The 26367-nt window shown below is 48.0% G+C and overlaps 1 protein-coding gene across 1 annotated transcript in view; it reads right to left on the reverse strand.

The window, feature by feature from the left end:
- The window catches only part of sorcs3a (sortilin related VPS10 domain containing receptor 3a), a 127890-nt gene that overhangs the window by 26904 nt on the left and 74619 nt on the right, over positions 1–26367 (reverse strand). Inside the window, exons 4-9 of the mRNA XM_084685810.1 lie at positions 24705–24863; positions 8130–8203; positions 6134–6198; positions 4285–4403; positions 1828–1917; positions 1193–1372 (exon numbers count right to left, since the gene is read on the reverse strand). Coding sequence (XP_084541936.1) covers positions 1193–1372; positions 1828–1917; positions 4285–4403; positions 6134–6198; positions 8130–8203; positions 24705–24863 — 687 coding nt within the window. The remainder of the gene's footprint in view (positions 1–1192; positions 1373–1827; positions 1918–4284; positions 4404–6133; positions 6199–8129; positions 8204–24704; positions 24864–26367) is intronic.

Raw genomic sequence — 26367 nt, forward strand, 5'->3', positions numbered from 1 at the left:
CAATTTTTCCAATATACATTAATGAAGCTTTCCGCAATATATTAGAAATATGGATGTGCTGCTGAATCAGAGCTCCGGAGGTTTTTTTTAAGAGAGTTGGCAGTAAAGGCAACCTGGGAGAGCAACATAGCCACTACATTAACTAAATCACCACCACAACTTCCCCCCCACCACCACCACCCTCCCTTCTTTCCCTCTCCTTCAATCTGGTATTTTTGCTCATTGGGAGAAGTAAAAATGAAATTGGGTAATTATATGATAGCCGGGGCAGAATATAATTTAATGAAATGCTGATTGTAGGAGAACAGTTAACACTTTTCTTTGTCGGAGGTTTAAAAACTGTGTGATGGTCACATTTAAATATTAACATCATAGGCAACAATAAAAAAAAAAACGTTTTATTCAAATAGCAGTCAAACAGTTGTCATTAGATTTTAAACTTTGACAATTTTCAAATGAAATAATTGATTTGAGAAGTAGTTCAAAAATACTGAGGCTTCAATGAGCATGCAAAGGAGAGATGGGAGAAATGAGACCTTTCTTGTGTTGTCCTGGGACCATTTACAGAACAATTCTCTGAGAGTTTGCGGGAGACTTTCTACAGACATTTGCAGCATTTCCCTCTAGGGCGCGACAACAATAAACAAGACTTATAAAGTGCTTTGGTCAAAAGGTATCTATCTCTGCCATATCAATTGTGTGGGAACTCAGGAGAAATGTCTGTCTTTTCCATAAAAGACGGATTGAAGTGTTGTTTCAGGGGAATATTGAACATATTTTGAAGAGGAGCTTGATCTTAAGTTCTTAAGTTCTTCTCTTCACACACACACACACACACACACACACACAGCAGTGGCGATGTTAATTACCAAACCCCTGTCACCGGTGCCGACTTGAAAACCAGGCCAATATCTCCCTCCCCCTCTCTCACCATCACACCTGCCAGTGGACTTCAGTGATGAACTGGATTCAGCAGGGAAGGAGACGGAACCGGGGCATTGCAATGAATGCTAATGCAATGACCTACAGTGTTCTCCGCTAGCCTGCAGCATAGCATAGCCTAAGCACCACCAAGGTCATTACCAGGCAAAGGATTAGCAAGCGCTAACGTAGCCTGGCGCGCTAACAACCCCCTTAGCGTTACCCGCTGTGCTACTCCCCAGGTTAGCGGCCGCTAGCGTAGCGTAGCTACCTCGTACAGGTCGAGCATCTGGTTCCCTGCCAGGCCCCGGGTGGTCTTGACGTTCTCCATGGCCAGCGTGAAGAGAATCCCGCGTGTGTCGGACAGGTAGAGGTTGTACGTGTCGTTCTGGTTCCACTCCTGCACGGCGGCAAACACCTGGTTCTCGTCGGTGCTGACGATGTGCAGGTCCTGCTCGCACGTCGAGGAGGAAATCAGAGGAGTCGGAGAGATTAGAGGAGTGGTGATTGGACGGCACGAGGGGACGGCGGATTATAACAATGTGAAGATGGGGGGGTTGGTCGTGGGGTCAGGTCGACAGCCGCAGACCGAATACATATTAGAAGTCCCTCAGATTCAGCTGTGCTGCCCAGTACAACCATGCAATGGGTTTAGACCCTGTGGCCCCTTCCACACTACACAGATGCAGAACTACAGCAATACATGGAGATGATGTAAAGATACATCTTTTTGAAGAGACAAACCTTTTGCTTACTATCTGTACACGTATATGTGTGAAATCAATGACTAGGCCTTGATCGGGGTTTTCTTTTAATACTTTATACATAAATCCATGAAAATATATGGAAATCTGACGGAATCATGATATCAGAATCATGACGGATAGTCTGGAAAGGGTAACTTACCTTCGGAAGGGAGTATTTGGGCAGTTTGATGCGAATGAACGGCTCTCTCTGGTAGGACACATAGTAGCTGGCCCTCCCATTTGTGGTCACCTGTAACACATCACAGCACTGTGGATGACCTCCAAGTATCAACACTTTGCCTTCTTCCAATTCATTCCTTCATACATTCCTTCACCCAACATCTCTGCTTTCATTTGACTCCCCTAAAAAGTACAGTCACATGCTTACTTAACAGTAAATAGCAAAGAAAGTGGCCAGCGAGACAGTCCTTATCAAGACATATTAGCCCTGAAGGACAGAGGAGGTGAAGCCGTTACTTTTCTTTCCATCAGGAGTAATCTCCTTGCATTCCACGGGAGCTGCCCCCCGACACGTGTGAATGTCCTTTGTGGTTTTGAGGTAGACTTTGGTAAATATCTTGTAGGACAATCAATAGTCTCATTATTCTCTGTCAAGAGAAATCTTTAACTCTCCCAACCAATGCTCAACTGCTGTCCAGGAAAAAGTCATCCCTAATGATACCGCTCCCTGTGCAAACAACCCGGTCGTTAGCGGTTAGCGCAAACACAGCAGAAGGGGGAGGAGGGTAGCATTAGCTACCTGTCATTAGCACTACCTATCAGACTGGCAAAACCAATTTCCTTCGGGTGTGCATACAGCCTGTCCTGAGGGGTGGGAGTAGGGGTGGGGTAGCATCACATCCACTTATCTTTCATAATTGCATCAATTAAGAAGGTTTCACAGAAAGTAAGCGCTAGGCTTTCTGTGGGGAAGCAAAGCAGGCCTCATCATTGTGTGTCAGAACCAATTAGCCTCCTCTTGGTGTGCTTTGTGAGTTAACTGTGGTACAGAGAGAACACTAGAGAAGGAAGGAAGCGCTGGCTAACGGTTAGCACTCCACAAAACGGTCACGCATGCAATTGAGTGAAGAGGCTAAGAAATCGATGTTGGGGTAACCGGAGGCAGTTTGCACCTAAAGAGAAATTGGGATGATTGATTTTTTCCCCCCTCTCAGCCCCCCGTTCCCCTTTTCCAGGATCTGTCAGCCGTGACGCAACGAGAATAAAATACACGTTCGGCGCTCGATTCAAAGAGGGAGGTTTAAGTTGAGTGGTTGAGTGTTTGCTCACTGGGCTTCGGTCGGGTCAAATACGGATGAGAGGTCTTTGGACTACAGGTGTATCTATACCCTATTAAACTGGCGGAACATTGCTAGGCCGCAGGGAGCGACAGCTTCTGTACATCTGAGACAGCATCCGTTTATCTTCCCCCTAGTCTGCTTTCCCAACAGCTGCATCTAACAAGGAAGAGGAAATGATTGCTCCACATTTCTAAAAAGGTCAACCTTTTTGTTGTTCTTCTTTTGGATCCTTTCTGTGTTTTGTTCTTTGGCTTTTCACACCAGAAGAAAACACGCTTGTAAGGTTTAGGCAAAGAGTATGTCCCTAGCCCTGCATTGAAGACTTTAACACCCATGTGGAAGAAGTCTTAAGAAAGAAAGAAATTAAGCTGGAAGAATTTACCCAAATTGAAATGGCCCCAAACAATTTCATCTTTCTCTAAAATCATGAGCAGAAATTAGAGGGAATGTTCGTCCAGGGATTTCAAACACCCCTTGGAGTTGAATTTGGATGAGAAAGTTAGTTTGTGGTGGACCAGGGGTGGGATAATTATTCCTCATTTCTTCGACGGTTGACTTTTAAATACATGCATCCTCATTTGCACAATGTCAAAATAAATTCAGATTCATTCTGGGGAAAAAAATTCAAACGTACCCTGTCCCCCCCCCTCCACGCAAAAAGATAACAAATAAAAAAAATAAAAAATTGCACTGGCCTTACTTTGAATTCAGAACATTACCATTTCAGATTTTTTTCCTCTCACAAATTATGATTAATATGACACAGTGAGCACAGGCTGGGATGAATATAAAACCAGCTCTAACATCTGCAAAATACTCTGCAGGCTTTCAGACGGAGGTGGAGTTTTCCATATGTCCTGTAATGGCCACCCCTGAATGATGCATCGCACCATGTTTTGTCGAAATGTATCTCTCTTGTTTGGATTTAGCAAAATAACAGGGTGAAGTAAGTAGTAACACAAAGGGGCAGATTCAGACAAGTCGAAGCTACAACCAATGTCCGCTCTCACCAAACCCCCCTAAGAGGATTGTGTGGCAAATTACAAGGTAAAAACATCCCCTAAAATAACCTGGTCTCCTCTCTTGATGAATCAAAAAAAAATGAGTGGATTTGATTTGAATAACAGCGTGCCTGCTCTACTGTCCTCTCTGCACCGCCACGGAGGGAATGTGTTGCGTGCTCCGCAGAAACACACACAGATCGGTTTCCGCCGGCCAATGTCTGCATACGGGACACCCAGCATATGCCCTCCGAGGTTAACCACGCTTGTCTCGCGCAATGCATCATGGTCCACGTAGTCCTCGCCCAAGCCTACCTGGATGAACATGTAGTCGTCCTGGACCACCAGGGAGCTGATGTCGATGTATCCCAGGAAGGGGTAGTTCCTGTTGGGCTCGGAGCACATCTGGGCCCGGCATGTTACATACTGCACACCTGCGGGGGAAGGGGGCAGATACACCAGGGATTATACACGGGCTGCTAATGATGCACAGCATGGGGGTTCCAACCGGAGACGAGTGGGTTTGTGGATGCTTGGATGTGGTTGCGTGATGTGCACCCCCTTCCTGGCTGGGACTGCCCTGTGAAAGTGTGATTTGAAGGGGTTTGTTTGTGAGTGTTGTGGTATTCAACAGAGCACATTTGTTCATTGTATTCTTTTGAGTCTATTCATTTTCCGACACTTTTATCCGTACCGACGTACGAATAGTGCATTCAGTACGTGCACTGGAAAATCAAGGACCACAAGTGCACCGTAGACAAAAGTATTACAGTGGTTAGTGCCATGGAACAAGTCTGTTTCACAAGACACAGAGCAACACCAGCAGGTTCACATTGTTAGGACAGGTCCAGTGAGTCACTGGTTGCATTACCACTTCAGTAACCTTTCAGATATTGGTACTATCAAGTCCCACATAGGCACAACCCAAAGTCGACTATAATCCAAGGACTACGGTCCAGATTTGTTAAGGAGGTGAAGCTCGACGTTGTACTCAACAACTAAATCTCTCGTTCTCAAACACATGCACACACACTTAGACACACACAATCTCTCACACACACAAAATAAACACTCAGAGACAAACAAACACTCCTTTGTACACAAACACACACAAAAACAAACACTTGTCTTTCAGGCATCCGTGCCTGCATAGAAATAGCGAGGGTCATATTTTCTCTGGCAGAGGGTTGAGTACAGGCCCCTCGGTCAGCCTCGGCTAGAACAAGCAATCCTGCGTATGGAAGACCTTGGTGGTAATGCCATGCAGAGTTATGGAGCTGACATTCAGCCACTGGGAGACGGATGAGGGAGCCGGCCGTATTAATCAGCTATCATGGACTGCATCTATCAGGGAGGTAATCCAGACCTGCTCCACAGGGAAATGCTCGAAAACCCTGGATGGAATCTAGCCACTAACACACTTCCTCTCTCTCTCTCTATTTAGGTCTGTCCCACGCTCTCTTCTCTGTCCTTCTCTGTCTATCGCTTTCCCTTTTTCCAGGGTCCTTTGTCTTTGTTTCTTTGTCTCGTTCCCTTTCTCTGTCTCTCTCTCTCTCTCTCTCTCTCTCTGTCTCTCTCTATCTCTCTCTCTTTGTCTCTCTCTCTCTGTCTCTCTCTCTATCTCTCTCTCTTTGTCTCTCTCTCTCTGTCTCTCTGTCTCTCTCTCTCTCTGTCTCTCTCTATCTCTCTCTCTTTGTCTCTCTCTCTCTCTGTCTCTCTGTCTCTCTCGGTCTCTCTGTCTCTCTGTCTCTCTGTCTCTCTCTGTCTCTCTGTCTCTCTCTCTCTCTCTCTCTCTGTCTCTCTCTATCTCTCTCTCTTTGTCTCTCTCTCTCTCTGTCTCTCTCTCTCGGTCTCTCTGTCTCTGTCTCTCTCTCTCTGTGTCTCTCTGTCTCTATCTCACTACTTCTTTCTTTCTTCTTTTTGCCTTATTTTCTCTTTCTGGTCTTTCTTTCACACTCCCACTCCCACTGTTTTCTGTTGGAGACGGATAATTGGCCTGAGGATGTTCATCCTCTCTCTAGGTTTGTGGTGTGTGTGTGTTGTGTGTGAGTGCGCGCATCTGAGTGTGTGACCGTGTTTTCTTGAGTGTGACTCTGTGTCTGTGTGCGTGCATGAGTGTCTGTGTTTGTGTACTTGCGAGCGAGTGTGTGCGTGTGTTACTCACGTCCATCGGGGGTGTGAGCCTCCATGTGGACCAGGTCAGCTTCTTTGTCTAAACCGTTCACAGACCTGAAGAGACAGAGAACAAGGGATGAGGAAGGAAGAGGAGGAGGAGGAGGAGGAGAGGGAAGAGCAGGGGCGACGGACGGAAAGGATGGATGGAAGAGGACGAGGAAGGCATGAGAAGGAGATGGGGGGGAGGGAGAGGGGCGGGGGGTAGATGGGAACGAGTAGGGAGAGAGAAGGTTAGATAGATGAGGACAGAAGGAGAGAGACGACGGTTGAGGAGGGGGAGAGGGAGAATAAATAGATAGAGGGAGACTCTCCAGGCCCTATTCAACTCTGGTCACAAATGTTTTATTTTAATCTTAGTTCAGCAGCAGCAAATTAGACTGGCAATCCACTGCATCTCCCAGCATTTTCAGCTCATCCAACCACCACACCACTGCCCCCCCCCATACCCCCACCCCCTACCCCCACCCCCTAACCCCACCCCCTACCCCCACCCCCTAACCCCCCCCCCCCTACCCCCACCCCCTAACCCTACCCCCACCCCCTAACCCCCCCCCCCTACCCCCACCCCCTACCCCCACCCCCTACCCCCACCCCCTACCCCCACCCCCTAACCCCACCCCCTAACCCCACCCCCTACACCCACCTTCCATAAACGCACAGTAAATGTCACAAAACGTCAAGCACACCCCACAGCAACCTTGGCTAACATTTTCTCTTCGGAAAAACATCGACCGAAGCGTTTCAAGTAGTGCAAACACTTCAGAGGAGGAAATACCGCGTTACTCTGGTCCCAGATCTGAGGCTGGGAGTAAGGGCCACAGAGCCGCTCTCGGGTCAGGGGTTACCGCACGGCGTGTCGAGGGGACAATATCAGACATCCAGGCTGCATAGGATCTAGGATATTGCATAGGATCCCCATGATAGTGGACGGTCATGGCTTCCATTCGATGGATGCATTTCATTTCAGCCTGATAAAAACCTACTGTCTGAGTCCACCTGGCCTTCCGCATACAGACCAGAGTAAAAGCCTTCAATGTCCTCGAAGGAGAATTGTACCTCGACGCCTGCTTTTTTGGGGGGGCACCTTATTTAGGATTAAACCGCTCAGCGAGGAAAAAGTTAAGGCCCAAATTTATTCAAGCAAGTGTGGACACTCGCACTGCCGCCGGCAGCCTGCGTCTTCTTAGACATCTATGAGGGAAGCGATGAGCTGGAAGAAATCTGGGGCTGGGGTTTGTGATGAGTGTGCACTTCCCAGACAGGGAGGGCACTGCAGGGGACAGAGATGGAGACGGAGGGAGAGTGGGGGAGATAGAGAGGGGGAGAGAGAGCGAGAGGGGGGGGGGGGGGGGGGGGGCGGGGACAGAGAGAGATAAAGAGGGGGAAAGAGAGAGGGAGAGAGAGAGTGGAAACAGAGAGGGGGAGAGAAACAGAAAGAGGGAGGGAAACGGCTGACGTGATTGGATGGGAAGTGAAAGGGGCTTCTGGTGTGTGTTATTAGTCATGCCACCAGTGCCAACTCATCCTGTATGCATGTATGTGTGTCGCCGGGTGTATGTGCAATTTCAATACCCCCCCAAACCAATGAAAAAGTCATGATTGTTTATATAGGTGGAATTGCTCGGTAAGGGTTCAAGGAGGATAGGGAAAAGGAGACACGTCGAGATGATAGGAGGAGGAGGAAGAGGAGGAGGAGGGGGTGGAAGAGGAGGAAGAGGAGGGAAGGGTGGTGAATGGAAAGTGCGATATGACGGGGGAGATTAATCTCCCTCGGATCTTATCGTTTGTGGGAATAAACCCTGGGAACATGGCTGGTTGTGACTCTTCCGATTCTCTCAGGAAATGTAGGGTGCGTCCACTCTCATCTCCTCGTCTGAGAGTTGGGTACACGGGGGAGGGGAGGGGCCGGGTGGTGGTGGTGGTGGTGGAGGGGGAAGGAGCTAGGGGAAAAGATGAAAAAGTAGAGAAGGTCTTGAGTGACTCACCAGTAGAACCTGCTAGGAGTCACACGCTCCTGAACCAACAGCCACTTCCTGCCAAAGTCTAGAGAACTGTAGAGCTGTGAAGAACAGAAGAAGAAGAGAGAGAAAGACAGAGAGAGAGAGACAGAGAGAGAGATAGAGAGAGAGGGAGAGATAGAGAGAGAGAGAGAGAGAGAGAGTGGGAGAGAGAGAGAGAGAGTGGAGAGAGAGAGAGAGAGAGAGAGAGAGAGAGAGAGAGAGAGAGAGAGAGAGAGAGAGAAAGAGAGAGAGAGAGAGAAAGAGATAGAGAGATAAAGAGAGAGGGGAGAGACAGAGAGAACATATTCCTCTTGTTAGCAACAGGACTCAAATGTTTCTTTCAACGTTCAGCTCAAGTCGCTGATTGGACTCAATTAGCATCGTTGATTTAGGGTGCATGGATGTGACAGTGGGTCTGAGTCATGGCTGGATGATGCCAGGGGAAGAAATAGTTTGAGGCCATAAAAGCAGGATGAGGAGATAGAGCTGACATAGCCTTATACTTCATGGTCATTAAAGCAAGGCCATTTAAGTTAACGTATAGGCTTCAGGATGGCTCCTCTTTTCCCCCCAGTCCAATAGAAAATGAGTGCTGGGCACAGAAAGACCAATCGGTGCGATGCAGAAACAGAACCATTGACAAATGGGCATGACGTTCCCGTTTGAGTGTTTTGCCGTGAAAACCAACCGGTAGACTGTTGCTGAAGACGGCATTTGCATTCGAAATGCTCACCTCAACTACGGGGTAGGCATGTATAGGAAGAATACACTCGCATGTATATGAACATAAAACACACACAGAAACACACACCCTGAACCCAGCCCACTTACTAGACACAGCGTCCAAGCCAAAGCTGCAGTGTATTAAACTCGGATGAATCAGAGGCATAAACATGGTGGTGTTGACAAGCAGGTGTACGGAGGGTATACAATGCCCATGGCCTAATAAAACTGGTCTAATTACATTTCCTGGTGTCCGGGCACACAATTAATAAAGGGGGGGGGGGCGAGAGAGTGGGTGGGGGGGGGGCTAGAGAGTGGGGGGGGGTTATTCATTACGCTGATGGATGCCACAGATGTCTCTTCCTGTTTCTGGCTTACCGGTGTGTGCATTGTTGTTTCTTAAGAGTCGGTTACCTCTAGTCAAGCTGTATGCTAATGCCTCCTGCCTTTTATCAGTGCATATGTGACACTTTGCTCCGCTGAAAAGATATGCATTTCTCAAGAGAGGCCATGTTATTTTGTCAGCCTGGCAAAGGAAGAGCTATTTGGGTCAGCAGGTGTTTTTTTCTTCTCCTCCCCCTTCCAGGAATTTCATTCGCTGATCCGTTAAAACATGTATCTACCAACAATAGTCCTGCTATCCGTCATCGTGAAAAGAGATTAAACTGGACGTGTTTGTTGTTTTATTCCCGCCGATCCCCTCTCTGATTGTGTCGATACTGAACGGATTTCGCCGTGTTTCCTTGTGCGGTCGACCGTGAACCCTTTGCTGCCTTGCTCTTCTGTTTTCCCTCTGAACAGGGATTACAGGTGAGCCAAACACGAGTTACGCTTTCTTAGAACCTTAGGTAAACTGGCCAGGCTGAACCCCCCCCACTTCCCAAACAACCCACTAACACACACCCTTGTCCACATACACACACACCTGGCCCTTCCACACACAACCCTCCACACACACACACACACACACACACCCATCCCACAAACAGACACCTGCACCCCACCCGCACACACACACACACACAAACACCAACATCCATCCCACACACACACAAACACACATAGGACACCCACACACCCCGCACACACACTCCCACCCATAAGAGCCCGAGGGGGCTGCTTGGAGCCGCCATCCCCGGGGCCCCTCATCACTCTGGACAGTGACACACAGCCCCAGTGGGTAAGCACGGCCCCTCATTCATCAGCTCAATGACATCTTAAATTCTCGCGGCTTCGGAGTTGTCACAAAGTGAGCTTCATAGTTTCCCACTTGCATCGATAAATCAAAACCACAGTCAGGAACGGAGCATCCCTCCCCTCTCTCCATAGCCCCGTCAATCCCCTCTCTCTCTCTCTCTCTCTCTCTCTCTCTCTCTCTCTCTCTCTCTCTCTCTCTCTCTCTCTCTCTCTCTCTCTCTCGCCCTCCCTCCCTCCCTCCATCCCTCCCTATCTCTCTCTCTTTCTCTCTCTCTGTTACCGTCGAACGAATGGGGTGGAGGCAAAATGGAGCCTGAAGAAATGGTGATTGAAGCATTGAATAGGGCATGCTGGTTAAACTAATCTCTTTATGTTGATAGAGGTGATTTCAAAACAAATCTGAGACAAGACACGTCCTGAGCCGTTACATCCCCCGGCAACTGGAGAAGGTAAACAAGGTTGAAATTCAATCCAAACTGCACAGAGGTATTGGCGCGGTATTAGTGCACCTAAAAGTCATTTTAAATTAGAGCTGTTTTCTGTTTTGTGTAATTGCAGGGCACTCGTAGGCTAAATACGGTTCTCAAAAGTTCACCCTCTTTAATAAAGTACTGAATAATAGGTTACTTAAGCACTTACAGTTTCTGTTTATGAGAGTTAAACTGCAAGTTTGTATAAAAAAACATGTAGCCCTAGCTGTTGAAAAAGCGTGCATTTTAAATTACAGCTGTTTTCTGTGTAGGCCTAATTGCATGGCACTCGTAGGTTAAAAACGGTTCTCAAATGTTCATCCTCTTTAATAAAGTATAGAATAATACGTTACTTAAGCACTTACAAGGTCCGTTTGAGATTTAACTGCAAGTTTGTGTGAAAAAAACCTGTAGCCCTAGCTGTGCTAAGACGTGCCATGGCATGAACATGCTTCATTTTTATTAGCCAAGGCTAATTTTCAGCAATGAGTCAACAGTTTACCGGGAAAAAAGGAGCACGTAAGGCTTGTTTGTCCAAACAACCCCAAGAGAACTATGTCAAAGAGTCGAACACAGCCCGTGTCTGTTTACGAGAATAAAAATATCCAGCGGTGTACTCGACCGCAAAGTGCTTCGCTCGGCACGTCTTCTCCTCGTCGCGGGAATAATTGATTCTAATCTGGATTCTGGGGAAAAAACACGGCGCAAACATATCGCTCGCGCATGTAATGTTGCGGCGCCCTGGAAAGAGGCGCCCCGCAGTTTGGATTCCAGTTTAGGCCAGACTGTTCTAACAAGCCCTCCATGCCATCCAGGCCTTCCATTGTACTCCAGACTGCAAGGGTGTTTATGTGATCCCTCCGTCTTTATGGCAAGGAGGTAAACAGGTTTTTATATCTGCATTTTCCATTCAGCTGTAATAAGTCTGAGCCGGAAGGTTATTGGATTTCCTATCTGGGGTTGCTTTGGTTTCATATTTGTAGATGTGAGTGTTTTCATGGTGCGGATAAATCAGCAGGTTTAAACAGACACTTTCAGAAACCATAAGCAAGACCTGCCTCTGAATCTTGGCTACTAACAGAGAACTGATGTCGCAGTTATCCGAGGAAGAAAGTGATGCGATTCTCATGCTTCACAATTTCCAGCATTGTACCCCACAAACACCGCCTACTCTTGCTTCTGGTAGTAGTTAATAACGGGAATGGGAAAACATGGCCACCATGTGGTCCAGCCATTTCAGGACGATAATTGTCCCAAACAGAACCAGGTGAGATGATTTAGCTCTGAAAACGGAAGCTGTGCTCGACTGTCATTTTGATAGCAGACTAAGAAATCAGCTTCCCTTGTGGACCCAATTAGTGACAGACGGCTGACAATGCAGCTGGCCGGTCGGCAGAAACCGGCAGGACTTATTCGATTAGCTTCCAGCCTAACAAATAACACAATACAGGACAGCTACGGTAACACAGAGAAACCCTCCAATCACATCTTTCCCCCCTCCCCCTCAAGACCGGGCAACTTCAGTCGGTAATGGTTAGGGAGCAATGCTGTGTCTTCACTCTCCCGTTTTCACGCATTCCTTTTCAGACTGAGAACCTTGACTCTTCTTGGTTCTTTGAAGAAGTCTGGTGTATTAAATGACGTGTTAAATGGGGAGTTTCCGGAAACAGCCGTCCCCTCTGTTCTCTGCACTCCGACCACGCAGTGCACCACACCTGACTGCGGCCTACCCTCCACGCCGAGGCCTCGTTTCAATAAAGGCAAATAAGAAATAAGGTGCAATGATACGTCACGTGAATATTATGGGATGGGCCGCGGGAGTTATGGAGATAACTGTCGCATTACGGCTTCTGCGTCCCGAACAATTACGATAAGTCACTTTAACTACTACTAATTAAGCCTCCCATAAATTCCTGATGTGTTTATGTACAGATCTCTAAATCACAGGGATGTGGTTGACAGCGCCTTGGCGGACGCGTCAGGGGAGGTAAATGTGGGTGTGTGCTGTATTAGTGTCTCTGTGCCCTCCTCAGTGTGCATTGGTGTGGGGGTGGGTGGGTGCAGGGGTGAGTTAAGTGAGAGACTGCGTGTGTGTGTGTGGGTGCAAGGGTGAATTAAGTGAGAGACTGTGTGTGTGTTTATGTGTGTGTGTGTGTGTGTGTGTGTGACCGACACAGAGTGAGTGAGAGATTATGGGAAGGAGGGACTTTTTTTTCTTCAGGAATTTATTGAGCCTAGAAAATGCACAGTTGTGAGAACGTTCCTATGGAGGGGAGCGCGTGAACGTGGATGCAAATGAACCATCTGGATTGTTTGAACTACCGGGCCTACCAGGGAATACTGGGTTGGCACTGTGGCACAATCTATTCTGCTGGGATCCCTTGTCAAGCTGCGTACAGTCTATAGAAACTGTGCTCATTACACATGCTGAGGAGACAGATATTATTTGATAAAGTCAAGAGGCAACACATTGTGTGTTTACGGTTCCGAGTCAGAAGCGCTTTTGTCACATTACAGGAATGGAGTCAAGTCTGACAATTAGTACTTTAAAGAGCTGCCACTGTTGCCCAAGTTGTGCTTGATAAAGTGCGAGAAACACCTTTTCAGGGCCATGTTATTGCCGTAGAAGAAGAAAAAAAAGGTCTCGTTTGTGGTCCGTTCTCTCCGGGAAAAGAAAGATTTCGAAATATAAGTGTAATCCAATGATTATCCTTAAAGACTACCAACTTCACACTCTAATCAAGCTCACTGAAGTTGAACCAATACCAGTTCCCTGTGGCAAGGCGCTGACACCTACACAGCCCCCCTCCTCCACCTTCTCTTCCTCTTCCATCTCTTCCTCCTCATCTCTTCCTCTGCCTCCTCCATCTCTTCTTAATCCTCTCCCCCTCTTACTCCTCCCTGTCTTCCTCCTCTTCCTCCTCCATCTCTTCCTCCTCCATCTCTTCCTCCTCCACCTCTCCCTTCTCCATCTCTTCCTCCTCCATCTCTTCCTCCTCCTCCTCTCCTCCTCCATCTCTTCCTCCTCCATCTCTTCCTCCTCCTCCTCTCCTCCTCCATCTCTTCCTCCTCCTCCTCTCCTCCTCCATCTCTTCCTCCATCTCTTCCTCCTCCATCTCTTCCTCCTCCATCTCTTCCTCCTCCTCCTCTCCTCCTCCATCTCTTCCTCCTCCTCCTCCATCTCTTCCTCCTCCATCTCTTCCTCCTCCACCTCTCCCTTCTCCATCTCTTCCTCCTCCATCTCTTCCACCTCCTCCTCTCCTCCTCCATCTCTTCCTCCTCCATCCCTTCCTCCTCCACCTCTCCCTTCTCCATCTCTTCCTCCTCCATCTCTTCCTCCTCCATTTCTTCCTCCTCCATCTCTTCCTCCTCCTCCTCTCCTCCTCCATCTCTTCCTCCTCCTCCTCCATCTCTTCTTCGTCCATCTCTTCCTCCTCCATCTCTTCCTCCATCTCTTCCTCCATCTCTTCCTCCATCTCTTCCTCCTCCATCTCTTCCTCCTCCATCTCTTCCTCCATCTCTTCTTCCTCCATCTCTTCCTCCTCCTCCATCTCTTCCTTCTCTTCCTCCTCCTCCATCTCTTCCTTCTCTTCCTCCTCCATCTCTTCCTCCCCCGCCTCCCTCCTTAACCTGTTCCTTCCCTCCCTCTCTAATGCAGTACATCTGTACTACCTACGCTTAACCACAAATGATAGCTTCCCTCTCCTGAGCAGCCGTTAGACTGATGTGGATGTTCTGATGGGGCATGATGGGTAATGGGAGCGCTGTCATCTATTCCGCTCGGTTGACCGCTCTTGGCAAAGTGGCGTCAACAAAAACAAGAACAACAACAACAGCGGCAGCACGATCTACCTTTTACACAGAATGTTTACCCTCGCAGAGATTCTTTTTTTTCTCTCCCAGGAAGGATGAATAATGAATCTAAATTGGAGTGGATGCATGTCATTAGAAGTACATTGCTTTTCGCATAACGAGACCGCTAAGGGTACGCAGACGGTACCTAACGCATATCAATCATGTAAGCAAGCCCGCTTGGACACGGCCTACGACAACTCTGTTTTCCATTTAGTTTCAATCACGAGGTGCTTTACAGCTCATGCACACACAATCACGCAGCGCCTCCGTCGTCACGGAGACCGCTGAGGTATTTATGGTCACCGTCAGGTGTTTTTGAATTAAGGCCCATTAAAGTTGCCCTGAGGGTAACCGGCAGCGGCTGGTGAACTGTTGCCCGGGCGAGCCGTTGCAGGTCTGGTGACAAGTGGGCTGAGCACTAAAGATACCTGCCATCTGGAAATTCAGTGAGCTGAGAAATGCACTGCAGCAGCTGAGGGGGCCATTTTGGCTCCGGCTCAACCGCCACCTTGCTGGATCTCAGGGAGGGGCGAGGAGGGGGTGGACACTGCAGTAATGATGGTGGTGGAAGTACACTGCGGTGATTCTGAGATTGCAGGGGCCATTTTGGTTCGGGATTTGGACCAAGGTGAGAATCAATAGGCCTCCCCACCAATCATCAGTGTGATATCTTAATGATACTCGAAGGGCCGTAGGTACGTCATTTATGTAGATCATTTGGCGAAATGATAGGGTAGAGTATGTAACAGCCGTTTGAAAAGCTAAGTGTTCACAAAAGTTTTTTTTCCGTTTTTTTCTCTTCACCAACAATGGGTTTGCTCATCAGTGAAAGGATTCCGGCTGTGTTGTTAGTGGCTGGCTCATCTGTTTAAGGCCTCTACATGGGATACATCACATGTTTAAACGGGAGGGCGGGGTATTGAACAGGCAGAAAGGTGTCAGCCGAGGATTACAATGACAAGGGATGATCCTGTAAGCGAGACACTTGCAGGGATAGAAATTCACTGACTCCCATTAGAAAAGGATCGACTTAAACCAGCTTATCTGAAGAGGACTCTCCAAGCTCACCATCTTTGTATCCACTGCACGGCAATATCATCCACGTTACCCTTATTATTACACAAAATGGGAAAATGTTAATTCTTTTGTGTGGAGTCAATGCAAATGGGAAAAAGGAGGGAAAAAAACGTCTTCTGAATAATGCCGTTTTTTTCTGCCGGTTTTGTTCCCTCTCTCTCTCTCGTTCGCTCTCTCTCCACACTGGAATATTTTATCGAGACTGATGTCCCCGTTGCATTTTGGCAAGCGTTTAGCACCGATATGATTCAGGGAAAAATAATTAACAGCATATATTTGCATCATTAGGCGGAGGATTAAGTCAAACAATGTTTGCATAGGAAAGGACCAGGGGGACAGTGTGGCACTAAGGAAGCATTTATGCCATTTCCCCATGTTTAGAGGAGGTGGTGGCGGTGGGGTTAACATTACACACGGGATATGGGATTGTAGCGAACGCTGAATACTGCTGGAAAAGCCAGCAACATTCAAACAATGAAACGTATGTGTGTGTTATGTGTGTATGAGTTTTCTTTTTATTGTATTAAACGAAACAATGGGAAAACATAGGACAACCTGTCAGGGTGGTTCAGTGAGTGAGAGAGTGCGGGGTTTTGTTTGTGCCGTGCCTCGGAAAAGGATGGCAGATATCTAATTTTGATTATGGCTAACACCTTAGCGATTAAGGCCGTTTCCCTCCTCCCATGAGCCTTGTGTCAGTAGCGACGTACGTGGCGGGAAGTTATTTGCTCGTTTTCCACGACAGAAGAGTTTCTCTCCCCACCCCCCATTTCCCAGGATAACCCTCCAGACTGCTAATACCCTCCCAAATCCCTCCCTCCCTATCCACCCTGACAGAGACAGCCAGGCTTCATCCAGATGGGAACACACTTGTTCCTGGGCGACTCAAAACCCAGCTAAACCCAGAGGAGACAAACTCACCTCCGGACTTGTTTCACACCCTTGACTCGCGTAGGGGTCAGATAACTGAGCGGTCAGGGAATCGGGCTAGTCATCAGAAGGTTGCCGGTTCGATTCCCGGCGCGAAAAATTATGTTGTGTCCTTGGGAAAGGCACTTCACCCTACTTGCCTCATGAGGAATGTCCCTGTACTTACTGTAAGTCGCTCTGGGTAAGAGTGTCTGCTAAAATGACTAAATGTAAAATGTATTGCTGGGTGTCTGTGTCTGGGCTTCATGTTTTCAGAATAACAGATTTGAAGGGTAGGGGGGGTTCATCTCTCTTGGGCGAGGGCGAAAAAAAAGAGTTCCTCTCAGTCTCCTCCGTTTTTGTGGCCACCACTGTGATTTCACAAAGAGCACCTTGTAGTTACGTCAAATAACTGTGCTTTGGCTTCCCAGTCAGCTCACTCGCGTATGCGAGTGTGTAAAACACAGTGATGTTGTGGCAGAAAATGTCAAAGAAGTGGGTGAGTGAATTGGGTGTAATAAGTATACGGGTGAATACGCGTTTCACTGAACATGGAAAATGGAAAAGAATGTGTGTTAACGTTTCAGGAACATGACACCATCATCGATGGCTCTCAGGTCTTCCTTCAACGACACCAACACGGTGGTGTCTCAGAAACGCCTTACAGTTGACTTCCACCGAGGCTTCCCAAACACTCCAGCGAGAATTACCTCTGCCAACCAATTTCCACCCGGACATTAAGTCGGCCTTGTCTACAGCACTAAACCATCCACATCCATCAGCCATGAAGGCTAATTCAACTCAACCCTCATGATACATACAAATATAATATGGCACGGCGACATCATTAGGATGGGAGAGAGAGAGAGAAAAAAAAGAAGAGGAATGATGAAGAGCTTTCTGGAAGGACATTGGATTTAAACAAGTGGTTAGGCAGTCCTGGGAGGTTAGGAGTTGCTCAGCACACGACCAGATAGAAGCTGCATGATGATAAGACACTTAGTTTCGCCGCGCTTCAGATTTATGTTCGCCGAGGCGAGATATGATCATTAGGGGAAATGTGTACCATTGAGGCCGGGAGCTGGGGGGAATGACAAGGGGGTGGGGGGTTGGAGGGGGAAGGGGGCTCTCTGTGTGGTTACACTGCCTGCACTTTCCAAAAGATAAATCTTTGATTCCCTTCCCCCCTACACACACACCTTTGCGTATTTGCGCAATGGCATTTTCGAGTGAAGCACGCCATTCCCCACTCCGACTAGTTAGTCCTATCGTCCTTAGAAGCTAGAAGCTAGTTTTGAGAGAGGGGATGAGGCGTATGATTGACGGTGAGGGGGGGGGGGGGAAGCATCCAAACAAACATGCTCTTGACCTCAAGGTTGCTTGGGCATACCTGCATTTTTTCTCGTCAACCTCGTCGAAAACGTAAGGCTGTGTGACATGTAATGGAAGTGTATCGGTTCCAAGGGAGATGTGGGTAGCGAATGGATACTGCTAATGAGCGTGCATCTGGAGTAGTTTGATTGTGTTTGCTGTAAATGTCACGGGCTGGGGGGGAACATGTCCCTGATGTGCCCATGCCGACCATTCCACAGATATTTACTGGATTAGAAACTGGGATGGGGGGGGGGGAGGGCAAGAATATCAATAATGCAAATGACTTCTCTCAGGGCTATAATTTGCTCTCTGCCCAAATGATGGCCTTGGAGCAGAATGCATAAATATGGCGGTTGGTGCCAGTCCAGAAAGTAATCTGATCCAACCCTTTCTGTTTCCAAGGCTTATTGTGTTTAGCATCTGATGCTACCCTTTGTGCGTCATCCCCATGGGACTTGAAAGCATTGTTGTGCATTTTGTCGTTTTCTTCTGAAGACCAAAAGAAAGCTATCCTTGCCTTACCTGCCTGTGACCAACAGCTGTTCTCTCAGAGTCCAGACAACCACACCTCCTCATCAGCAGTCCCCCCAGCAAGAGGAGGCAGACTTGATAATCCCCTATTTCAAATAGATTCGGGGAAACCAATACTGCTGGCTAGCCGCCTTGAACGACAATAAATATCGGATTCAAGCAGTGCCATTTCCCTCAATGCTTTTGTCTGTTTCGGCATCGGTCTCTCTTTGCAGTGTTTCAGCGGGAGGAAACAAATGGAGAATGTTCTTTTTTCAGATGCATCGACGGGTGGCCACTGCGCTCGCTGTAAAAGTGGACCATCCGACAGGGACGCTGTCCTCTGTAAGTGGACCATCCGACAGGAACGCTGTACTCTGTGCACTGGGGCTGACAAGTTAGTTAAAAGGAAAGTTGAGCAGTTCAGGACTGCGGTGGCAAAGCCATCAAGTCAGGTGAGTGAGGCGGCTAGTATTCAGAAGGTTGCCGGATCTACTCCCCGCCGTGACAAATGAAGTTGTGTCAAATGACGTTGTGTCCTTGGGCAAGGCACTTCAGCCTACTTGCCTTAGGGGGAATGTCCCTGTATTTACTGTAAGTCGCTTTGAATAAGAGCATTGAGTAAATGTAAGTCCGCCATTTTGTATTCCCACGTGCACAGCGAAACGATGACAGCGACGTGCAGCTGATCCTATTTGCAAAAGTAAATGTCAGCCATGCCCATGGTCCAGACACACACACACACATTGCAGAATACACATTCCAGCCATACACTGGCTGAGTCGGTAAGCGAAAAAGAGTTGGGGGGGGGGGGGGCAATGTAGGCAAACATACAAAAAGAGTTTTCTCTGGTTCTGTCGCTGTGATAAAGCCCAATAAGTTTGATCTACAAAAAGGAATTCTGACACGCTGGGTCAGACGGAAGCGTTTGGAGGGCAAATGGAGGGAACGGAGCGGGAGTATTCCTGGAGCCTGTTCGAAATAGATAAACAAACCGACACACAGATCCACTGATAGCAACTGATCCACCCCAACCAAACGGAGGACGGCACGGAACTCGCCAACTCGGATATATTGTTTGTTTAATAAGATTTCACCCTTACATCGAATGTCTCAACTCCTTGAGCGTCGTCTTCATCCGCCTGGCCTGTGGGGTTTCTATGACACGCACACACACACTCTCACACACCCTTCTCAACCCGCGAGCATACGCTCACACACTTGACAAGTCACTGTGGGTAAAAAATACAGGAAGCTCACTGACAGCGCCTCACTTCCTTCCACAACACACACGCACAAGCCACACACACCTCGAGGAGGAGGAGGGCAGCGGCGGACATGTCAAAAACACATAAAGGTTACGATGCCTGTTGAAATATCAAAAGCCGAGGAGGTAAAGGTGTGAATCCTAAACAGCCACCGTCAGTCCAGAGGACGGAGGCTATTCTCCAAGGGCACAGAGTTTAGCCTGCTCTCCGGACCCGGGTCCCCAAGGGACGGTATTGACACGGCATCGTATTCCACTGCATATACAAAAGGATTCCCCTTGTGCATGTAACTGTATGGCCCGTACTGCAAAAGGATGGCATTTGCGGTTATCAATGGAGGAATGCCATGAAAGGAAAAGTCTGCAGGCAACTGGCCATCCAATTTCTTTTTTTTCCCCTCTTTGTGTTCAACACAATAAACATTCCCTGGCTTCTGCACCAGGCTGCTACCTGGCTACCAGTGGTGCTGTGTTATGGGATGCACCCGTGGAATCAACCCTGTGAAATAAAGTGCAACAGGACCACATAGACGGGGGGGGGGGGGGGGGGGGTACAGTTTGTCAATCTGCTTCCCTGTCGGAGACATGTTCTCTCATATCTCTCTCTCTCTCTCTCTCTCTCTCTCTCTCTCTCTCTCTCTCTCTCTCTCTCTCTCTCTCTCTCTCTCTCTCTCTCTCTCTCTCTCTCTCTCTCTCTCTCTCTCTCTCTCTCTCTCTCTCTCTCTCTCTCTCTCTCTCTCTCTCTCTCTCTCTCTCTCTCTCTCTCTCTCTCTCTCTCTCTCTCTCTCTCTCGTCTCTCTCCATCTCCCTCCTTCACCAACGAGCTCCCATCTGCTGTTTTGACAAAGGAGAGACAACCTATATGCCGTTCCATTAGTGGGAGCCACTCCATCTGTTGCCTGAACCTCTGCTTGCCTTGTCAGCCCTCTCTCTCCTCACTGTATCCATAATCTACCTTTGATTCCAGACCTATTCTCTAGTTCCATCGTTGCACCGTGACGACCAGCCTGGAGATATAGCCCCTCGCACAAGGTTTCAGCTGCTGTCTTTCCAGACTATGTTTCTAGACTATATATGTGTGTTTCTGTAGTACGTATGTGTGTGACTAGATCCGTGTACGTGTGTGTGTGTGTGTGTGTGTGTGACTAGATCCGTGTACGTGTGTGTGTGTGTGACTGGATCCGTGTACGTGTGTGTGTGACTGGATCCGTGTACGTGTGTGTGTGTGTGACTGGATCCGTGTACGTGTGTGTGTGTACGTGTGTGTGTGTTTCTGTTGTGTGAGCCCTGTGGGTCTCTCTGTGAGTCTCTACACTATGTGTGTATGCATTTGGGTGTGTTTGCCTAGACGATGTCCTAGCACGTGTCTAAATGCCAAGAACGACGCAAAACCCTTTTCCCTTCATGCACGCAATCCCCCCCCCCCCCCCCCGCCCCTCCATGACGACGACATCCCGCGAGCAGCTAGCTGTGATCTATGGTCTTATTAGCACCCTGCTCTCAGCGATACGTCTCTAGCTGACTGATGGCACTCATCGCTCTCTCTCCGGAAGCAGATTCCGAACCTGGAGTAGAGGCAAAGGGGTCTGATCAGCCATTGTGTTTGCACTCCATTGTGGGGGTGGGGAAGGGGAAGTGTTTGTTGTGTCACTAATAACCGAGCTAGATGCCAGGTCTCTTTCTTCACCGGTGTAAAGAATTTTTCACCCCAGAGTGTCAGGTTTTACAAAAAAAACAAGACATGAGAGTCAGGGAGAAGGGAAGGCTGTGGTGCATTTGGAGGCAATGTGGTGGTGTAGCTCGCCTGAATACACAGAAAATGCATTAAGAGGTGAGATTAGGTTGCCTACTATTTTACATTGGAAAACTCTGTGTCCTCATTTGACTTGGCGAGCGTGTGCGCCAGTTACCAAATGTGTTTGTTCAGGTGTTCAATGCGAAACTTCGGGGTAATTTCTGCCTGCTCAAACCCTTGATTTCTTTGTGCGTTCGGGGGAAAGGCGTGGGGGTTGTGGAGTTATGGTTCAAACGAAAATTCCGAGGAAGCGAGTCAGCGATCTCCGCTGAGTCTGGGATTCCGACGAAGGTGACAGACCGACTTCAGACTTGCCTTCAGTTGCTCACACAGGGGGCAGCACTAACGGCTGACTGTAGGGAGTAACCCAAGTGATGTCTGTCCCCACAGCATAGAACCACTAAAGGTTTTTTTTTTTTTTTTACGTAGATCTGTAGGAAGTTGGACACGACGGTGATGACAAGCGTCCTTCTGGGGGAAAAAATACAGCTACTTCTGGATTATTGATGCGGTTTGATTCCATCTGCCCTCCTGTCACCCGAAAAAGAACATGCTTGGTCGAGGGAAAACGCCATAAAGTGTGTTACACAAATCCTCGAGTGACTCTGATGACTGCGTTGTGTACCGGCGACCTGCGGGGTTTGGTCTGCTTAGGTCATGTTTGATCACCACATCCACCACAGAATTCACCAAGAGCCATGGACTTGTCTGTTGTGTCCACGAGGTATTAGGAGACAGCGGTAGAAAAAAGTTCATATTGACTTGCTTGTATGACAAAAGGGTATTCTTCGATTCATGAGGATCAGACTGGGCTCTGGAACTGAGGTCATGGGGACTGGACTTGGTTCTCATAAAGTCCGCAGTGAGCTCTCTACGGAGTTGTCATCCGGCCCCTTGTGCAACTGCCGCGACCTCCCTTCGTCGCTTGCACATCTTCGACTAGATGCGAGTTGGAAATATATCGCCCTTCGCCTCCTGACTTTAAAGTGGTGGGCCGGGGAGGTCTCTTAGGAGTAACTGAGTCCAAACAACCCTGCGCGGATGTTGTCTAGACTCTTGTCAGGAACATTTCAGACAAGCGGTCTTAACACTCACGCAATTAAGGACCTCAAAAAGCTGGAGTGCAGGAAGAGACCATGCGGTCGTGTCGCGTTGGGCGCTATTTTTAAGGAGGGACAACTGTCATTTCTTTTTCGGAGAGTCAATTCCGTTGGCCACAGTCTCTGTCGGCTAAACGACTAGAGACTACATCAATGGGTAATTGTCTTTGTGCGGCGGCCCACACGCTCCAACATAACAGCCGAAAGGTCAGACGGAGTCTTCAGACTCGTTTACTCGACACAAAGAATGACCTCAATAAAGATAATATCTGTGCGAGAAAGAGCTGGGTAAAGGCTAGACAACAGGCTGTTGAAGAACACATACTGTTATGACGGGCTCATTTTGCATTTGTATTGCACTGCATCTTCTACTGAGGTGAATAGGACCTTAAGCAGCACAGATGATAAGAGGTGAACTAGATACTTTCACAGACATACAGTCTCTGGGAGCAGGGGTGTGCACGCTGCTGCTAACATGTACATGACTCATTTCTCAGAAGACACACAGCGTAGACTTCTTAGATACATATATATTACATTAAGTCATTTAGCAGACGCTCTTATCCAGAGCGACTTACAGTAAGTACAGGGATATTCCCCCCCGAGGCAAGTAGGGTGAAGTGCCTTGCCCAAGGACACAACGCCATTTGGCACGGCGGGGAATCGATCCAGCACCCTTCTGATTTCTAGCCCGACTCCCTCACCCACTGACGCCACTTAGATGGCGGTTTTGTCACGTCGCTTTGAAACCAGACGTGTCAGCGTGTCAAGCTGGAACGAATACAGCACAGACATGTTCAGCAGACCATCCAGTCAGACACCCTCCTCTTCTTAAGGCCTCTCCAGGCCAATGAACAGCCTGTAAGGGGAAGCCCCTCCCCTTTACCCACTCCCCCACTCCCTCCCTCCCTCCCTCCCTTTCCCCCCTTCCTCCCTCCTCCTTCCTCCCTCCCGCCCTGCTGTGATTGATACGAGTCTCATCACGCACCTTGGGGCGTCAGTCTTTCCATTGTACAACAGGCCGGCCCCCCTGCCTGTCAGCCATCTTGTATCTGAGGTCAAAGTCGTTGCCCGTAATGGCAGTTTTTCACAGGGTAGGAGATGTGAGCAATGGATGTGGGTGACGCAGCCCAGCGTAGCGTGAGACAGAAAGAGGAAGGGGAGGAATGACTTGATCTGGTCTAGGACATAAGCGCAGCTCGTTCAGGTGGGGCAATCGGGCAGCGCGTGTCATTCATTTATCGGGGACGTAAGGCATCTTACTCCACCTTCCTTTACTCCGCCCACTACCACACCAATGTTAACAACGCATATCCATTGGGCCACGTCCGATAAGGCGTCTTTAAAAGACGAGCGGATACGCACTCACTCACCCTGGTCGTTGTATGATCAGTGCTGCTGCCTCCCTCCACCATCCCCTTCTCCCCATGCTGTCTGTATGTTCTGTCCACCAGGGGGATTATATCTCTATTGCTCCCTGCCTCATATGTCATGTATGTATGTGTTACATCGAGGAGGCAGGGAGTGCTTCCCTTAGATCATCCACTTTGCCAAAGTCAAACCTACATGTCCATGTCATGTAACAGTAAATGCTCAAATCTAATACGTGATTGTCTTGACTGAACTACACTGGGTTGATGTTGCAACTATAGCTACTGTAAACATCTTAGGAACATGGTGTTTGGTGTTTAATTGTTTTGTTGAGTGATACAAAGTACATATGGTATGGCTTTGAATATAAATGACTTTTGGGGATATGGAGTCCTTTATTTTGGAGTGGTTTCAATCAGTGTAGGAAGGATCCTATTTGGAAATCCTACGAGGATGTTATTCCAAGCTGGTCATAGTTCATCTGGGTGTATATGAAGAATATGAGTGTATGTGAAGTCAATTCACATTTAGTGTGACACAGTGTCATATCAACAATCTGCTCCAAACTTTAAGAGGCAAAAACCAATCTTGTCGTAAAGGGAGTATGACGAGTGGTCGACATCTGCCTCTCTCCCTCTCTCTCTCTGTCTCTCTGTCGCTCTCTCTCTCTCTCTCTTTCTCTCTCTCTCTCTCTCTCTCTCTCTCTCTCTCTCTCTCTCTCTCTCTCTCTCTCTGTGTCTCTCTCTCTCTCTCTCTCTCTCTCTGCCTCTCTCTCTCTCTCTCTCTCTCTCTCTCTCTCTCTCTCTCTCTCTCTGTCTCTCTCTCTCTCTCTCTCCATTTTATCTGATGGTGAACTCCGATTACTCATAACGTGAGATGGAGCTGAGGAAAATCTGGAAAGCAGAGTCTCACCTTCTGGTCGTGGCTGTAGGCGAGGGCCCAGTCCTCCTGGGTTGGGTGGAAGAGCAGGCTGAGGATGTAGAAGCTGAGGCGGTACTTCTGGTAGCTGGCCCCCTCGTCTGAGCTGATGAGCAGGCTGCTCTCAAACTCTGGGTCGGTCAGCACCATTATCTGAGATGGATAGGGGAGGGAGGGAGGGAGGGAGATGGAGGGTGGGCGAGAGTGAGGGAGAGGCAGAGGGAGACAGTGTGTGTGTGGGAGAGAATCAAAGAACAAAGAAAGAAGGGAGAGGGGGGATGGAGAGAGAGAGAGAGAGAGAGAGAGAGAGAGAGAGAGAGAGAGAGAGAGAGAGAGAGAGAGGATGGAGAGGTGGCGGTGGAGAGAGACGGACAGAGGTGTTAGGGCACAGCAGCAGAGTCAGCACAACAGGCCCCGTGTTTGGCACGCGTTGAGCCGCTACCAAGACTAACAAACTCCACTTGATCCAACTCCATTTGAGTGAACAGCCAGAGAACTCTCCTGTTCCTGTTGCTATGGTTTTGAGGCCGTTTCCAGGGCACTCGTGGGTGTATACACCGGATGCTCGTCACCCACTTCTCCCAAAAAAACAACTAACTACAAACACTGTTACCTTGACAATGAGAATATAATAATATAGCGTTAGAATTTCCTGAGGCTTTTTGTCTCTCTGTTTGAAACAATATGTTTAAGTATGATAAGCGAAACATAATCTGAGCAATTATTTGCGATTTTTCCTCTTGTTATATTTTGTTTTGTTTTGGCCACACTTGTGGAGTTCTTCATTTCATGCTCAGTTGTGTACAGCCTAACCCTTAATTTAGTCATGAGATGGTGTTTCATGAAAATGTAAATTACAGGCTCAATATGAATCATTTGGAGACTTGTACGCAAAACAAGTCCCTTCAGACAGTAAACAACCACACCAACCAAACAGCCCTTAACAGAATCAATAAAGGTGTTTACATCGATTTGACTATGTAATGTACGTGAATGTCAAATCTAAGGCTTTGTTAAAGTGCCGAGGTCAATTAAATGAAATAATTGTTTTTAAAATTCGTATTGTTTTGCTTATTAATCATGCAATTTATTTCCTCTAGGTAAAGAGCAAATTAAATGTATTTTTAGGTAAATGTATTGCTTAGAAACCTCAGGCCTGATAAGTCAAGGTCACATGACACCACAATATGGCTGCAGTGTAGCATTGTAATATAACACAGTTTATTAGAGGTTGCAAGTGAACAGACATGTTCACAACAGTTCATTCCTTTATAAATATTAAGGTACCCGTATCAAACATTTACACAGTTAAACTTTGGTTCTCATCTTCCAACGTAATCAACAGTTATGTCTATTAATATGTCAGACACACCTCATCTGTGCAAATATGCTTTGGACCTTGGAAGTAATGTAGTACGATGTCACCAGACACCTGTGGTTTAATCATAATTAAACTACAGTACCCACAGTCCTCGGGGAAAGGATATAGGCTACTGAGGAGAAAAGGGAGTGTGTGGGGGTAGTTAGACCCAGACGGCTGTGTTTTCTTTTCTCAACAGGATTTGAATTGGAAAAACAGCATCCCATTTGTCACTGACAGAAATCCCAGCAGCTCGTTCCGTCGCCTTAACTACCCACCCTCCCCGGTGGTGATTTA

This window comes from Hypomesus nipponensis, chromosome 21 (genome assembly GCF_054491055.1).
Source record: "Hypomesus nipponensis isolate SF chromosome 21, ASM5449105v1, whole genome shotgun sequence".
Taxonomy (NCBI): Eukaryota; Metazoa; Chordata; class Actinopteri; order Osmeriformes; family Osmeridae; genus Hypomesus; species Hypomesus nipponensis.